The 16,307-nt window shown below is 50.3% G+C and overlaps 2 protein-coding genes across 2 annotated transcripts in view; one reads left to right on the top strand and one right to left on the bottom strand.

Annotated features, from left to right (window-relative positions):
- The window catches only part of SPTBN4 (spectrin beta, non-erythrocytic 4), a 59,835-nt gene extending 55,959 nt beyond the window's left edge, over positions 1–3,876 (bottom strand). The window contains exon 1 of the mRNA XM_056796189.1: positions 3,718–3,876. The gene's annotated coding sequence lies outside the window, so the exon portion shown is untranslated. The remainder of the gene's footprint in view (positions 1–3,717) is intronic.
- Positions 3,877–10,865: 6,989 nt separating this feature from the next.
- On the top strand, positions 10,866–15,121 carry BLVRB (biliverdin reductase B). Its single transcript, XM_007491929.3, has 5 exons — positions 10,866–11,078; positions 12,875–13,039; positions 13,179–13,268; positions 14,289–14,417; positions 14,791–15,121. Exons 1-5 carry the CDS (start codon positions 11,000–11,002, stop codon positions 14,949–14,951), a joined length of 624 nt encoding a protein of 207 aa, XP_007491991.1. The 5' UTR covers positions 10,866–10,999; the 3' UTR covers positions 14,952–15,121.
- The last annotated feature ends 1,186 nt before the right edge of the window (positions 15,122–16,307 follow it).

Here is a 16,307-nt window from a genome sequence, read left to right as displayed (position 1 = left end):
AGAGATAGAGAGACAGAGAGATACAGAGAGAGAGACAGAGAGAGATACAGAGAGAGAGAGAGAGGGAGAGAGAGAGACACAGAGACAGAGACAGAGAGAGAGGGAGAGAGAGATAGAGAGAGACAGAGACAAAGAGAGATACAGAGAGAGAGAGACAGAAAGAGACAGAGAGGGAGAGAGAGATACAGAGAGAGATACAGAGAGAGAGACAGAGAGAGATACAGAGAGAGAGAGAGGGAGAGAGAGGGAGAGATGAAGGATATGAAAGGAACTTGAGCTATAGAGCAGCAGAAGAAAGGGAAATGCCACTGAACAGCTCTATTCTCTCAGTAGAGAATGAGATGGAGTCCTTTGCTGAGAAGGAGCAGCAGTTATTGACATAAAGAGGCAATGAGGAGGGGGCAGCTGGGTAGCTCAGTGGATTGAGAGCCAGGCCTAGAGACGGGAGGTCCTAGGTTCAAATCCGGCCTCAGCCACTTCCTAGCTGTGTGACCCTGGGCAAGTCACTTGACCCCCATTGCCTACCCTTACCACTCTTCTGCCTTGGAGCCAATACACAGTATTGACTCCAAGACGGAAGGTAAGGGTTTAAAAATAAAAAAAAAAGAGGCAATGAGGGAAGAGTACAATGGATTGCTCTGTGGCAATGAGAACCCACTAGAGATTCCATAATATACATTTGTGGGAGCAAATAGGTGGTACAGTAGAGAGAATATCAGGTCTGAAGTCAAGAAGACTCATCTTCCTGAGTTCAAATCTGACCTCAGACTCTTCTGAATAGTTGTGTGACCCTGGGCAAGTCATTTTACCCCATTGGCCTCAGTTTCCTTATCTGTAAAATGAGCTGGAGAAGGAAATGGCAAACCACTCCAGTATCTCTGCCAAGAAAACCCCAAATGGGTTCGCTAGAAGTCGGACACAAATGAAAGGACTGAACAACAATAATATATGTTTGTGGTAGACCCAGTCGGGAAGTTTATATGATTTATTGTAGCACCACTGAAACTGCTGCCATGAGCAAGGGTGGGAGAAGAGAAAGAGTGGGAGAAAGCCATTCCTGGTCAGGGTATAAAAGGGCAGAAGCAGTGACAGGAGAGGGGTCAAGAAACTAGAATAGGGAGGATGGTTGAACTGATTAACTCAGGACCAGGACTGGGAAAGGCGTAAAGTCAAGCCAGGGAGGAGAGGATGGCCCAGGAGAAAAGGGATGGAGAGAATAGAGGAGACGGTAAGGCCAAAGAATAATGCAATTCGAAGAGGCGAGACAAATGTTAACAACTGAATGCCCAAAATTGTGTTTACATGTAATTGGAAAAAATAAAAGCTTACCAAAGGGGTGGGGGGAGGCAGAGGGTGAGCCTCGGTGAGCCATGGCAGGATGGGGTCAGAGAAAGGGATTTCCTAGTTCTTGTCACGAAAGGGAACATTGAGGGGGACGGCGAGATCAAGGGTGTGATCAGCTTTGTGGGTGGCTCAGTGGTGGAGTTGAGGAAGCTGATAAGGAAACATTCCTATGTATGCTGAAGTCTAACCATAAGGGTAGAAGTCAGTGAAGAAGACTGTGAGCAAGCTGTTTGATTCCTTGACAAAGGCAGAGGCTGGTAGATAACTCCTGCCAGGATCAGGAACGTTAAAGAAAGGATTCTGAGGGATGGCAGCAGAGGTTGGGTCCAAAAGTGACCCTGAGGGGCTAATTCAGCTGGGGAAGAAGGAAGTTGAGAGGAGAAGCATCCAGGACTGGATAGAATGCTCAAGGAGGTAGTGTCTCCTCCAGGAACCAGTTTAACCTGAGTAGCAAAAGAAGGAAAGTAGGGGGCAGCTGGGTAGCTCAGTGGATTGAGTCAGGCCTAGAGAGGGGAGGTCCTGGGTTCAAATATGGCCTCATACACATCCCAGCTGTGTGACCCTGGGCAAGTCACTTGACCCCCATTGCCTAGCCCTTACCACTCTTCTGCCTTGGACCCAATACTAAGAACTCAGTCTAAGACAGAAGATACAACCTAAGACAGAAGATAGGGGTTTTTAAAAAAAAGAAGGAAAGTACACAGAGATCTAAGATGAAAAGTAGTCTGTTAATCAAGCAGTAAGCACTGATTCCTGCCTAGTACAGCCTTGACTGATGACAGAACAAGGGTTCCAGACAGCACTGTGGAAGGGGAGGGCACAGCTGGAAACAGGAGGGATTGTGGAGGGATAAAGCTAAGGTGGACGGAGATGGTTTTCCAGGAGGCAGCTGGTGATTCTCTAAATCAGGAGGATTAGGTAAGGAAGAGGCAGGAGTTGGCTAGCTGTAAGCTTAAAGAAAGAGAAACTGTAGGAAGGCTCTGTAAAGGAAGAGGGGGCAGAAGGGGAACCCAAGGACCAGGAGAGAACCGAGTCACATAAGCCATGGGAGAAGAGTGTCTAGAAGGAAGGGCTGGCAATCATGTAAAATCTACCCAAAAATCAAGGAGGAAGAGGCCTGCGAAAGGACCGTAGGATTTAGCAAGGATGAGATTATCAGCTGGTTGGCACAGTGGAAAGAGCACCAGACCTGGAGTCATGACTTCAAATGTGGTCTCAGACACTTCTTACTGGCTGAGTGACCCTAGCCAAGCCACTATGCCCTGTTTGCCTCAATTTCCTCACCTGTAAAATGAGTTGGAGAAGGAAATTGCAAACCAGTCCAATATTTCTGCCAAGAAACCCTCAGATGGGGTCACCAAGAGTAGGACACAACTGAAGCCAGCAAGTTATCCATGTCCGTTGAGAGGAGAAGGGTTAGAAGCTGAGGCTAGGAAAAGTTGGGAAGTGAGTGGGCAGTGAGGGAAAGGGGGCAGAGAAACAGAAAGAAGGCCTGAGAGCTTGGGGCCAGGGTTATTTCATCTCTTGTTTCTTCATCTGAAAAATAAGGGTTCCCAGGTGTGGTGGTGGCATGATTTCAAAGCTCCCCATCACTTGGAATCCTTACCCTCCAGAGAGAATGGGAAGTTCTCTCTGTGAGCTCAGGGGCTGATGGGACAAAGTGGAGGAGCCGAAGAACCCTGGGATATGAGGGAGCTGTCCATTCCGAGGTGCCCCCGCTCTCCCACACTCCCCTCCAGAGGACAGAAGAAGGGGGGGGCAGGTCATTCTTTTCCCCTAAGCTCAACAAAAGTGGTTGGGGAGGGGAGAAGTCAGCCCTGTAGGCCCAGGGAAAAGCAGGGACCATGCCAGGGCTGGGAGATCCTGGGGCACCACGTGGTTACCGGGAGCAAGAAGTGGGGTGGAGAGAGCCCGGGGCTGGGTGTGTGAATGCCGGAGGTGACTCCTCTGGTCGCTCCATCCCTGGAGGGCCCCGGAACCTCCAGTCCTACACCTGCACCCCCGCCTCCCCTAGGATGGATAAGCAGGGAGTGAGCCAGGTGCCACGGGTTCGGTAGGACACTCTGACCCTGTCCTGTCCCACAGTCCTCCAGAGCCAAGGCCCCATGGGAAGTGGTCCAATTAGCACGCTCGTGTCCCCGCATTCCCGCCCCCACCGCACCCCACCCCCGCGAGCTGCCCCCAGGCTGTGGGAGGATGGGGGGCGGGAGGTAGGGAGTGAAATGCCGAGCCCTGCGTACTGTACCCTGGGGATCAGGCGCCCGTGGGAAGATGCTCTGCCTGGGCCCTGCCGCAGGGCAGACCGGCTCCCCGCCCAGTGCCCCCTCCCTGCTTGCCCGGGAGGGCGCGGGGCCTGCTGCCCCCGGGGCTCACCTGCGCAGCCCGGCCCGGCCGCTGCCTCCGAGTTCCGCTGGCTGCCCCTCTTCCCCCTCCTCTTCCTCCGATGCTGCAGCAGCCGCTACCAGAGCTCCGGCTGGCCCCCGGTCCTCTGGCTGTCCGCCGCCGCCGCCGCTGCCGCCGCCGCCGCTGCCGCCGCCGGGCTTGGGCCTGGGCCGCATGCGCCGCCGCAGCAGCAGCCACAGCCGATGCGCCGCTGGCCCCCCGCCCCCAGCTCGACGCGCTCCCCTCCGCCCGCCCGGTTCCGCGGCAGCGGCTGTCCCCCCACCCCCCACACGCACATCCCGCCTCCGCTGGGCCCTCCATGCCCTTCCAGCTGACCTGTGACCCTTTGGGGCTCAGCCTTCCCCCTCCCCCCTCCCCCCATCCAAACGTGATCAGGGACCCCCATCCCTCCTAAGAGGTGCCCCTTGTTCTCAGGACACCGACTGGCACTGGCCTAGCCCCTCCCCCATGGCCCCTTTTACCCAGACCCCCTCCATGGCTGGTGACCCAGAGCGCTCCCCTCTCCAGCCCCCCACAATGCTCCTCTCCCTCCTCCACTCCCTTCTCCCAGCTAAGACGGAGGTCCCTCGGACCCTCAAGCACGTGTCACCCAGCGCTCCCCTTCCTCTCCGAAGTTCGGCCTGGCCTCTCCCTTTCTCCCCCAGCAGGACCTCCTCATTCACTGGGGCCCAAAGCTAGCCAGCCCTCACGCAGGACAGGACACTCGCACCCTGGACCCTCTCTGGTTTGAGCCTTGCTAGGCCCAGCCCCCAGCACAATAACCCCCTCCTCCAAGGGTGGGACTGGACTTGATTTTGGCCATCTAAGGAAAGGGAAGAGGAACCTAGGTATCTCAATGGATAGAACATCAAGTCTAGAGTCAGGAAGACCTGAGTTCAAATCCAGCCTCAGATACTTTTTTTTTTAAACCTTTACCTTCCATCTTAAACTCAATACTGTGTACTGGCTCCAAGGCAGAAGAGCGGTAAGGGCTAGGCAATGGGGGTGAGGTGACTTGTCCAGGGTCACACAGCTAGGAAGTGTCTGAGGCCAGATCTGAACCTAGAACCTCCCTTCTCTAGGCCTGGCTCTCCATCCCCTAAGCTACGCAGCTGCCCCCTCAGACACTTCTTAATAGCTGCATGACTTCCTACGTGACTTCTTACTTGTCTCAGCAAGTCACTTAACCTGTTTGCCTTAATCCACTAGAGAAGGAAATGGCAAACCACTCCGGTATCTGCCAAGAAAAACTCCATGGACAGTACTAGTGCGCTGTGGTCCATGGGGCTACAAAGAGTCAGACATGACTGACAGCAGAAGAGGCTGAGAGGGGCAGAAGGCACAGAGACAGTCTCTGTCCCTGCACAGCTGTGGCCAGGGGACAGGCTGCAAAAGGAATAAGGGCAGTGCCCTTCAGCAGTCCCAGTGCCCCTAATTCTAAGGCTCTTCCTCCACCGGTGGTAGCCTCCAGGGCTTATGGCTCAAAGGAATGCAGAGGTAGAAAGCCAGGGAAATGGGCACAGGGAGACAAGACAGATGCACCCAAGCCTGGCCAGGTGCAGCCACATGGAGACCTATTTGCACAGAAACAGGTGACAGAGACTATGACGCTGTAGACAGACCGACTGACAGACATATGAAGTGACCACTCAGAAGCCAAGGACACACAGTAGGGATGCAAATACATATAGAGACACACACAGGCTCCTACTTGAGGAAGAATGGACTTGGATTCTGGAAACCCGGCTTTGTCATGTGGAACTTTAAGCATGACTTGGGGAGAAACTTCTCTCTCCCTATTCCTCCTCATTCCCTCCCCAGTCTCTGAGCTCTGCTCTCCCAGGTCTACCATGCCCTAGGGAACCTCTGGATCTCCCTTTCTTCATTGACTACTTCTATCTTCTCTCACTAAGAAAGGCTACCCTCTCCATCTCCTTCCATGATTCCCTCGCTCCTCCCTAAGCCTATTCTTCAGCCTCCTCAGAACCTCCAGGCTTTCCCTTTCCCTCCATTCATTGTCCTTTCCTTCTCTTCAGTCCTTGAGCCCTATGGTTGACTAGTTACATGTCCCACTTTCCTCTACTTCTGAATCCCTTAGATCTTTGTCATGCTTTGCTGGAGCACAAGACGGGCATCTTTCACCACCATCTCTAGAGATGGGTGCTTTCCTTATGTCCCCACTAGGTGGCACTAGACCAAGGAATAAGCACTTCACTGGCACTTTCAAACCATCCTCTTGTCCCTTTCATCTTCTGAGATTCGCTCCCTCAGCCTTCTGGATCCAGATTCTTGTGCTATTCACCCACTGGGACCCCAGGCCTTTGGACTTCTTTATTTGAGAGGTTCAGCACCTGGCTCATGATCTTCTTCTCAATCCCAACGCCTGACTTTATACTTAAGGATTGTTGTTGTTTGTCCTTTATTTTCCAAGCGGACAGGGGACATCTTGACTTGTTCATGAATTGCACTGAAGTGAGGCTGAGTTGGCCAAAGTCATCGGCCTCACTCTTTCTTCCGGAGTTATCCAAGTCCAGCAGTGGGACGAAAGTCAGGATGCCTGATGATGACCCAGGTTCAGCTTGACATCCTGGATGTTTGACACTATGGAGGTCTGCTTCAGCCTGTTGGAATAAATAGTTCTTGCCTGCCCATTCTGCTGGGGGGGGTCTTCACATGCCTGGGGCAGACACCCCCCAACTCACCAAGGTTACCCACTGATGGGTTTGAAGCTTGTTGGCTACCTTCAGCCTGGTTTAGCCTGTCTGCCAAGACAGTTTACCAGAATGTGGCTGCTGTGAATGTTACAGCTTCTTGGAGCCACAGATGAGGGTTGGGTGAAAGGTGGACACAAAAGGGAGACAATGGTCCTTTCTTCCTTCCTTGTTCCCCCAAGGAAGGACATGGGAGACAAAGACCAAGATGGCAGAGATGAAGACCAAGAACAGAAGCTGTAAAATGTCAGAAAGCCTTGGATGTGAGAAATTATGGTGAGTTGCTCCAGAATGTCAGAGTCAAACTACAAACAGCTGGGACAGCTCCATAGTGCCAGAGTCAGGAAGATGTCCAAACTGTCCTCAGCCTGGCCGTTTGACCTTGGACAAGTCACTTAAGCCTGGTTTGCCTCAGTTTCCTCCACTATACGGTGGTACTTTAATGGCATCTACCTCAAAGGGTAGGAAGAGATTGTGACTAAAGTGCTGGCACCCAGGGGGTGCCCCTAAACACAAAATAAATAAATAAAATAAAATAAAAATCCCATGATTTACAACTTCATTCCACCTCAAGGCCCCAGAGGGTAGTCACCTCCAGTTGGAGGTTCACAATCACCCATCACTGTTATCTCTGTAACCTTCAATACTGCATTTCTCTCTCTAATCCTGACCTTCCATATCTTCCTCCATCCTCCCTAGCCCTGTGCCTCAGTCTTATCAGAGCCTCCAGGTCTTCCCTTCCCTCCAGTCATTGTGCTTGCTTCAGCTCTCCTTTCCTTCTCTTCAAAGTCCTCAAGCCCTATAGCTGATTCCATACTTTCCTCTCCTTTTGAATCCTTTGGATCTTCGTCATGCTTTACTGAACCCCAGATTTGGTTCATCCCTTCTGTCCCCCTCCTCCACTCCTATTCAGGTGCTACACACTGCAGAAGAAAATCACACAACCTTTGTGAGGTCTGAGCAGAACTGGACCATCCTTGCTGCTCATAATCTTTATATTCTCTCACTATTTTTTAAATTTTTATTTAATTAATTTAGAATATTTTCCCATGGTTACAAGACTCATGTTCTTTCTCTCCCCTACTCTGATCCCCCTTCGGTAGCTGACATGCAATTCCTTTGGGTTTTACATGTGTCCTTGATCAAGACCTATTTCCATTTTATTAATATTTGCATAGAGTGATCATTTAGAGTCTCTACATCCCCAATCCTATCCCCATCAACCCATGTGATCAAGCAGTGGTATTTCTTCTGTGTTTCTGCTCCCACAGTTCTTTCTTTGGATGAGGATCGTGTTCTTTCTCATAAGTCCCTCAGAATTGTCCTGGATCATTGCATTGGGGCCAGTAGAGAAGTCCATTACATTGGACTGTGCCACAGTGTATCGTCTCTGAGTGCATTGTTCTCCTGGTTCTGCTCCTTTCCTCTGCATTGATTCTTGGAGGTCATTCCAGTTCCAGTTCACATCTCACTAGCTTTTTACAAAAATTACAGTCCTGGTACAGTCTTCTCTCCTTCAACTCTTCTCTTCTCACTCCCCCACCTCCACCAGAATCTCACCTTTGACTTTGCTAAGAAAATCCATGTCATTCAGCATGAGAGTTCTTTTCAAAAATACCTCCAAACCCTTCCTCACTGATCTACACTCGCCCTTCCTTTGCTTCAGATTGTGAGAAAGAGACAGTCCTTCTAGCCCTGGCCAGCCTCTCCATGTGTGCCTTCTAGGTGCAGGAGCTTTGCACCTTTGCCTCTCTCCTTCCTCTTCTTCTCCCTCTCTCTTCTCCACCACCTACAAAAATGCCCAAGACTCCCATCCTTAAAAAACCGTCACTGAACCCTGCCCTCCCCTCAATCTATTTTGCTATATCTCTTCTTCCTTGTATAGCCTAGCAAGAGTGGTCACCCATTTCTCAGTCCTTGGCAACTTGACTTTGAATCTTTTCACTCAGCTGCTACTACTCTTTCCAAGGTTACCAGTGAACCTCTAATGGCTCATCACAAGGGCTTTTTTTCCTAACCCTTATCCTCGACCTCTCCGTAACTTGGGACATTGTGGATCCCCCATGCCCTTCATCCAGGATACCTTTTCCTTGAATTTCCCAACACTGCCCTCTCCTGGTTCTCTTCCTTCTTGTCAGACCTCTTCCTCAGTGGCCACTGCTCCATTTTCATCCATCTCCTACACTTTGATGATGGGGATTCCCTAAGGTCAAGACCTGGGACTGCTTTCTCCCCCCACCCCCACCCCGTGTTTTTCCTTAATGATCTCGCTGGCTCCCATGGGTTCAATGATTATCTCTACCCAGATGACTCCCTGGCCTTAATATCCAAACCTGCTCTGGCCTCTGAAGTCCACAATACCAATTGTCTGCTGGACAGCTCCATCCTCAAACCCCAGTGAGTCCCAAATGAGAATGCATTCTTTTTCTATCTAAATATTTCCAGGGTTTCACAATTCTTCTCATCACCTGGGCTGGAAACCTTTGGGTCATCCTTGATTCTTTCCTCATCCTCTCTATCCTCCATTTGCATAGCTAATCCGTTTCAAATCTAGTCAATACACAAAGAATTTATCAAATGTCTCATATATGCAAGGTACTATCCTGGGTGCTAGAGATGAAGACAAAATGGAAAACAGTCCTAGCTGTGTGTTGTTCAGTCCTGTTGGACTCTTTGTGACCTCATTTGGGGTTTTCTTGGCAAAGATCCTGGAGGGGTTTACCATTTCCTTCTCCAGGTCACTTTTACAGAAAAGGAAACTGAGGCAAACGGGATTATGTGACTTGTTCAGGGTCACACAGCTAGATTTGAACTCAGGTCTTCCTGACTCCAGGTCCAGCACTTCATCCACTGCACCACCTAACCGCCCTAGCTTACATTCCACTGGGCTGTAGAATAGATGATGGAGAGTTATGTATAACGCCTGGGAAAGGTAGGTTGGAGTTAAAGTTGTAAAGGACTTTAAATGCCAAACAGAAGAGGTAAGAGGGATGTGACAAGGAAATCACTTTAAAAGACTGATATATATTAATTTAAGGTCGCCAAGGAATTCAGCTATGTAATTCCTAAATGAAAACTCAAATCAGCAGTCAATCTTTTATGGAGTTTAATTACAATAGGAGGAAGAAAGGAATTAGAGATAGAGAGAGAGAAAAAGGGAGAGAAGGGAATAGGGCTTAAATACCCCTTCTGTTTAGGCTGGGCCAAAAGGCCCAAGCCCTTAGATATCTGGGGCAAAGAAAAGAGATCAGTCCCTATTACTCACGTGACCAAAATGGAGAAACAGTCTCAGAGGCCCCCACCTTCAGCTTCCTTCAGAGCAAGCTTCTCAGAGCACACTGCCACCACTCCAACAAACTCCTCAACCCCCACCTCTCCTTTTCAGACCCCCCTATCCTTAAGGAAACCATCCAAGTTCCCTCCCCTCAGTTCTCACATCTACCAATCACCTGTCCATCAATTTCCCTGTGCCAATGGAGGCTCTAGCTTAACCCAGGACCGCCCAGAGGTCTCTGGCTTTGCACATGTCTGTTGAAGGTCATATTTTCAAATAATTAAATCTTTGATCCTTTGCTACAGCCCTTTCTAAATCCTGTTAACCTGAGTAGGGTAGAGATTGGAATAATTAAATTTTGATCTAGGCTGCAGCCCTTACTCAATCCTGTTAGGACTGAATAGGGTGGAGATTGATTCCAAGTATCTCCATTGTATCAATTCTAAAATCAATCATGACTCAAAGAAATTCCTGTTCTATGCTTAAGCATAGGTCAAAGTCCTTTCCATTGTTCAGCAAAGGGTTTCTGTCCTAAAGTAATCTTAAGAAGGGAGGAGAAGGAACCTCTCATGCCAATGGGGTTCCCAGTCCAATAGTCAAGACCCACTATCAATAGGAAATTTTTCAAGTATGAAATTTCCCAATGGTGAAATTTCCAACATTTATAAGTCTAAGAAATTTTGAGGTTTACAGGGAGCCACTGGGAATGATTGAGCAAGGGAGTAGCAAGATCAGACATTGCTTTAGGAATATCTCTTTAGAAGCTGGGTAGAGTATGGAAAGGCAAAGGTAGAGGTTGAGTCCAATCCATACATTCCCCAGCCCCTTAGGGTCCTGCTTCTGTCATCCTCCCTTGGGTGTCTCCTTTGCACACACTGAGTACTTAATATTGATTGATCTGAATTGACTCACTAAATCGAAGGCATTTCTTTGCCTCAGTTTCCTCATCTGGAAAACGAAGCTGTAGAACTTCTCTCCAAGGGCGCTACTAGATGCGTGCTCCCCTCAGACACGCCCCCCAGGAAGGGCTGGGTCTTCTGCATGGGCCTTTAAATGAAAACTCCAGGGCTTTCCACAGTCCGGCGGTGGGCGGGCTGCGAGAGGACGGGGAGGGCGGGTCTGGGGGCGGGCTATCCTCGATGCCCCGCCCCGGTAGGTGGGGCCTGGCCCAGGCTTGAAAGGCTGGTGGCCAGAACTTGGGGCGTTCGGTTCGGATCCGGCGATTGACGGCTAGGCACGGAGTGCTCTTCCCCTCCTGCCCTCATCTCCAGACAGGCCCCTCGGCATCATGGTCGTTAAGAAGATCGCGATCTTCGGAGCCACCGGCAGGACTGGCCTCGCTACTCTGGCTCAGGCTGTGCAAGCAGGCATGGGGCAAGGGACCTGGGACCTGAGGGCGAAGGGTCACTTGGGTGGCGGCCCGGGTGGAGCTGCAGGAAGGGGCGCTCGGGGCTCTGAAGGGTCGGGGGATCTCTGGGGGGCCCAGGGAGAGGGCAGCCTGGGGCAGGGGAAGGGAGGAGTCCATGGGGGCTCAGCTGGGGGCTGGGAATAAGGCATAGGGATAGGGCTATGGGACATGGGGGGATGCAGTCAAGGGAATTCCTTAGGACCCAGGGATTGGGGGGGGGCATGGAAGCAGGGTACAGAGGGCTCTGTGGCTGACTGAGAACACTTAGGGGGGCAGTGTCTTGTGAAAGCAAAGACCTAAACATGGAACCTGGTGATTTCAAGGGTCTGCTTCTGGAGACGGGACAGCCTAGGGCCAGGAAGAGAGGCTGGATCTGGGATGGGGAATAAAGGCTCCTTGGGGGGCGGGGGGGGGGGACCTTGGGAGTCCCTGCAAATGATACCAGGAGACCCTACTGGCTCTGGGCTCCACAGATAGGCCAGCTAGCAGCACGGAGAGGCAGTAACCCGCCCAGGTGGGGACAGAGATAACAGGGTATCTGAGGGCCCCACAAGAGTGGCTGGGGGTGCCTCTGGCATCCCTCCCCCCCCAAGCCTGGGCACCTTGAAATGGATACTCCCCAGTCAACACTCTGGTCCAGAGAGTCACTCCTCCCAGCTCCCCATGTGCCTTGTGTGACATGGGATAGGGAATGGGGGTGGAAAGAAAGAGGAGATATTCTTGCTGACTTGGATTTCAGGAGTAGGGGGGAGAGTGGGAAGGTGAGGAAGTTGGGAGTTGCTGAGTCATTCCTCTCCCAACTTCCTCCTGCCCCCCCCCTTCTCCCCTCCCTGCACAAGAGCGTTGGGGAGGCTGGACATGGGAGTTTTAGTCCTCCCTCTCTCTGTGTGAGTTGGGCAAGTCTCTTGCCCTTCCAGCCTTAGATTCACACAAATTTCTCTGATGGGGAGAATCTTGAACAGCCTCTGCTGTAAGGGGCCTCTAGTGCATTGGACCTGAAGTTTCACCTATGAGAGCTGTGGTTGATACTGGATAGCCCTTGGTCGAGTCAGGGAGCCTCAGTTTCCCCCTCTGTAAAATGTGGGTAATACCTGTCTTACCTCTCTCACAGAACAGCTGTGAGAAAAAAAATCCTTTTAGAGCAATGGGAGTCATTTAACTGTTAAGAGCCTGCTTGGTCTAGGTGGTAAGGGAGAGAATTCTGAATTTGTGGTGATCAGTAGCCTTGAGTTCAAATCCTTCCCTACTTGGCTATTTCCTACTTCCCCACAGAAATAGGATCATAGTATGCTAGAATCAGAACTGGAAGGCATCTAATGCAACCCTTTCATTTTACTGATGGGGAGATGGAGGCAAACAAGTTAAGTGATTTGACCAAGGACACATTGGGACTTGAAAAGTGTCAGAGGCAGAATTTGAAACCAGGGGCTCTGACTTCAAAACCAGGACCCATGTCCACTATAGCACCCCACCTCTCATGTTTTGGTCTGCCAAAATTCTGCCTGAAGAAACCTCTCCCTGGCCTCCTTGATCCAAACACTTTTCTTTTGAGACTCCTCCCAGATCCTGTCTCTCTCCCTCTCTATTTTATTTGTCTTCCTCATTAGGGATCCAGTTAGCCTGGCAACTCCTTGAGGGCAAGGCTTGTCTTTTATATAGTCTGTGATGGATAGACTCTCACTGATGCTGGGTGCCCAGGCCCCAGAAGGCCCCCTGACCTCTCCCTCTCTCTTTTTGTCTCCCTCCCTCCTCTAGGGTATGAAGTGACAGTGTTGGTGAGGGATGCCTCCAAGCTCCCCTCTGACGGTCCCCCGCCAGCGCAGGTGGTGGTGGGTGATGTCCTCAAAGCGGCTGACGTGGACAGGACTGTGGCCGGGCAAGATGCTGTCATTATATTGCTGGGCACCGGCAGTGACCTGAGTACTGAGCCTCCCCTGTGCCCCCGGCCTGCCCCTGTGCCCCGGCCCCCTCGACCGCGACCACCCCCACCCCCTCCACCACCCCCGCTGCCTCCACCCCCTCCATCCAGTGACCATCACTCTCTGTCCTCCCCTCCAAGGTCCCACCACCGTGATGTCGGAGGGCACCCGGAACATTGTGGCCGCCATGAAGGCCCATGGTGTGGACAAGGTCGTGGCCTGCACCTCGGGTGGGTGGAGTGGGGATCCTGGGCCTACCTGGGCATTTGTCCCAACTTGGGGCTTTAGCTAGGAGGGTATCAAAAGGATTGAGCTGTAAAGGTAGGTGATATGAGAAGAGTCAGGAGTGACCTCCAATCTGTGCAAAGGAGAGCTGTCTGGAGACCATGCCAGGTGACTGACCCAGGGACATTTAGTTGGAATAGAGAAGACTTAAAAGGGCATGAAACTATTCCACAAGTGGCCAGGCCTGGGGTCAAGAAGGCCCAGGTTCATAATCTCAGATTTGAACTCTTCAAAAGCTTGTGACCAATTTCCATTTTGGGGGGTGGGGGGATTGGATGTGTTTACTTGTTTGTTGTCTTCTGCTGTCTCCTCTGTAGTCTGGATTTTTCTCCATAAAAATTATCGAGGGTCAGTGCCTTTAAGACCAGAATTCAAATTTGCCCTCAGATACTTATAAGTTTGGTGACCTTGGACAAGTCACTCAACCTGTTTGCCTTAGTTTCTTCATCTGCAAAATGGAGAACAGCACCTTCCTCACAGGAGTGTTGTCTGGCTCAAATGAGATACTATTTGTTAAAGGGCTTATCATAGTGTCTGGCATATAGTAGGCACTAAATAAACGTTAGTGATTGTTATCATTAAGTGAGATAGTATTTGCAAAGCACTTAGCACAGTACCTGGCACATAGTAAATGCTATATATATAAATGTTAGCGATTATTATTATTTTATGGAAGAAGGATTAGACTTGTTTGGTTTGTCCTTAGAGAGGAGGAGAAGCTTCAGAGGAGCAGATGCTGGCTCAGCATCAAAGCTAACAAAGGAGTCAAAGATGAGAGCTGCCTCAAGAGGGAATGGGGGTAGGGGGGACCAATATACAGTATTGATTCTAAGATAGAAGGTGAGGGTTTTAAAAAAAGAGGGGAATGGGGTGCCCATCACTAGAAGTGTTCCCTAGATGTTGTATGAGCACTCCTTGGGCCATCGGGCCATTTGGTGACACTATTCCCGTCTTGCTCTCTGCAGCTTTCCTTCTGTGGGACCCAACTCAGATCCCTGCCCGGCTTCAGGCAGTGACCGATGACCACATCCGGATGCATAAATTGCTGCTGGAGTCGGGGTTGCATTATGTGGCTGTGATGCCCCCACACATTGGTTTGTGGCTTTGGGAGATTGGGCTCTGGGCTCTTCCTTGTCCATTCCTACTTGAAGATGTCCCTAGGGTGAAAAAAAAATAAGTTCTTGGGCTCATTTGGTGACTTCTGGGATTCTGGGCTTTCAAATCTAGAGATCTGGGTTCAAGCCTTCACTCTGCCCTGACTCAGCTGTGTGAATTTGGAAAATGTTTTCAAGGACCTCAGTTTCCCCAACTGCAAAACAAGCCCATCTGATTTAATTCTGAGTCTCCCCAGGAGATACTTTCATTCAGAACTCACAAAACCTCCATCCCCTTTCTAGACAGGATAAGAGGGAAAGGTGAAGTTAAGCCTTAAGAAGCTTTCTCTTTCTCTTCCTCTCCCCACCGTAGCAGGGGACCAGCCACTGACAGGGGCCTACAACGTGACTGTGGATGGACGGGGTCCTTTCAGAGTGATCTCCAAACATGACCTGGGACACCTCATGCTTCGATGCCTCACCACAACAGAATATGATGGGCATAGCATCTACCCTTCCCATCAGTATACCTAGAAGAAAATGTAGCCTCTGTGCCATGTGCCCAGTCCCCACCTATGGACCATGGGTGAGAAGGAGCAGCTCTAGGCCCTGTCCTTGGGAAGCAGAGAATGGGGCCTGGGCTAGCTGAGAGAGAAAGGGAGCAAATAATAATAAAAGGTGGTGTAGCACCAAGTGCTGATCCATATGGACTCCTTGACTTCCTTATCTACCTTCTCTGTGTATCTTTCTCTCTCCTTTTGTCTCCTCTCTCTGTCTGTCTTTCTCCCTCTTTATCTGTGTAGCATTCCCTCTGGTTTATCTCCCACAATGAATACTTGCACTCCACAGTTGGGTTCTCAGAGCGGCAGCCGCTAACCTCAAGTTCAGGGGGTAACCCTGTGGGTCTTCACATCAAACACCACAGCTCACGAGCCCCCACTAAACTTAGTAGGCTTAATGGTGAAGTCAGTTAGTCATGTCCTATAGTTGGGGTTTTCTTAGCAAAGATGCTGGTTTGCCATTTCCTTCTTCAGCTCATTTGATGGATGGGGAAACTGAAGCTAACAACAGGATTAAGTGACTTGCCCAGGGTCAAACAGCTGGTGTTAGAGGCTGGATTTGAATTTAGTTCATCCTGACTCCACACCCAGTGATATAGCTTTGCCACCTAGCTGCCTAGCCTTAATTAGCTTTTTTGTTTTTAAGGTGTTGATGAATATAGTTTGGTAAGTACAGCAAATATAAATAAAGCATGTCTCCCATCAGCTTAGATTTCCCTCTCCCACAAATGCACATAGTCTATGGGAAGACTGAGCTCAAACTTGAAAGAATCTATATGGTGTGGCAGAGCACACAATTGTTGTGAGGGCCTAGAAGTCCTTCCTCAGTAGAGTCCTCATGTCAAGAGTTCTTAGGCTCTGCCCCTCTCCACTGCTCGACTTCTGACTGCCAGGGCTAGGACTTGATGCTGCTTTGTTTCTTTAGGTGACTGTCTCTTTGTCTGGAACATGTGTCCTTGGACCCTAGATTGTGCCTTAAATCTCTGGAACCAAGGGACTCTCCAACTGCTGGACTGAGTGTTAAGGTTAAATTGAATAGTTGGACTTAAATGATATGAAATGACGTGGTCGCCAAAATTATTTCATCTCAAGTCAGAAGTTTATTTACCAAAATAAAGGGGAAACAATAAAGTAGAGAAATGTGAGAGAGGTTAGAGAAAATATTTACACTAGTCCTCAGCCAGGAGGGCTATGACTATCTTCTCAAGGGCCATCATCTCCTAGATTGAGTTCAGGGTTTGCTTTTATGGTGACTCCTTGTCCCTGTCCCTCTTGGGGGGGGGGGGGGAATCACAATTTCCAAAATTGCCTAGCACGGCCCAGGGGGTTC

The sequence above is a fragment of the Monodelphis domestica genome, chromosome 4, assembly GCF_027887165.1.
Source record: "Monodelphis domestica isolate mMonDom1 chromosome 4, mMonDom1.pri, whole genome shotgun sequence".
Lineage (NCBI taxonomy): Eukaryota > Metazoa > Chordata > Mammalia > Didelphimorphia > Didelphidae > Monodelphis > Monodelphis domestica.
The sequence above is the reverse complement of the archived record's forward strand: the minus strand, read 5'-3'. Positions and strand labels throughout refer to the sequence as shown.

Coding starts and splice junctions, on each gene's coding strand:
- BLVRB (XM_007491929.3), top strand. CDS start 11,000: ATGGTCGTTAAGAAGATCGCGATCTTCGGAGCCACCGGCAGGACTGGC. Junction 13,269..14,288: donor GGTCGTGGCCTGCACCTCGG/GTGGGTGGAGTG, acceptor TGCTCTCTGCAG/CTTTCCTTCTGTGGGACCCA. Junction 14,418..14,790: donor TGTGATGCCCCCACACATTG/GTTTGTGGCTTT, acceptor TCCCCACCGTAG/CAGGGGACCAGCCACTGACA.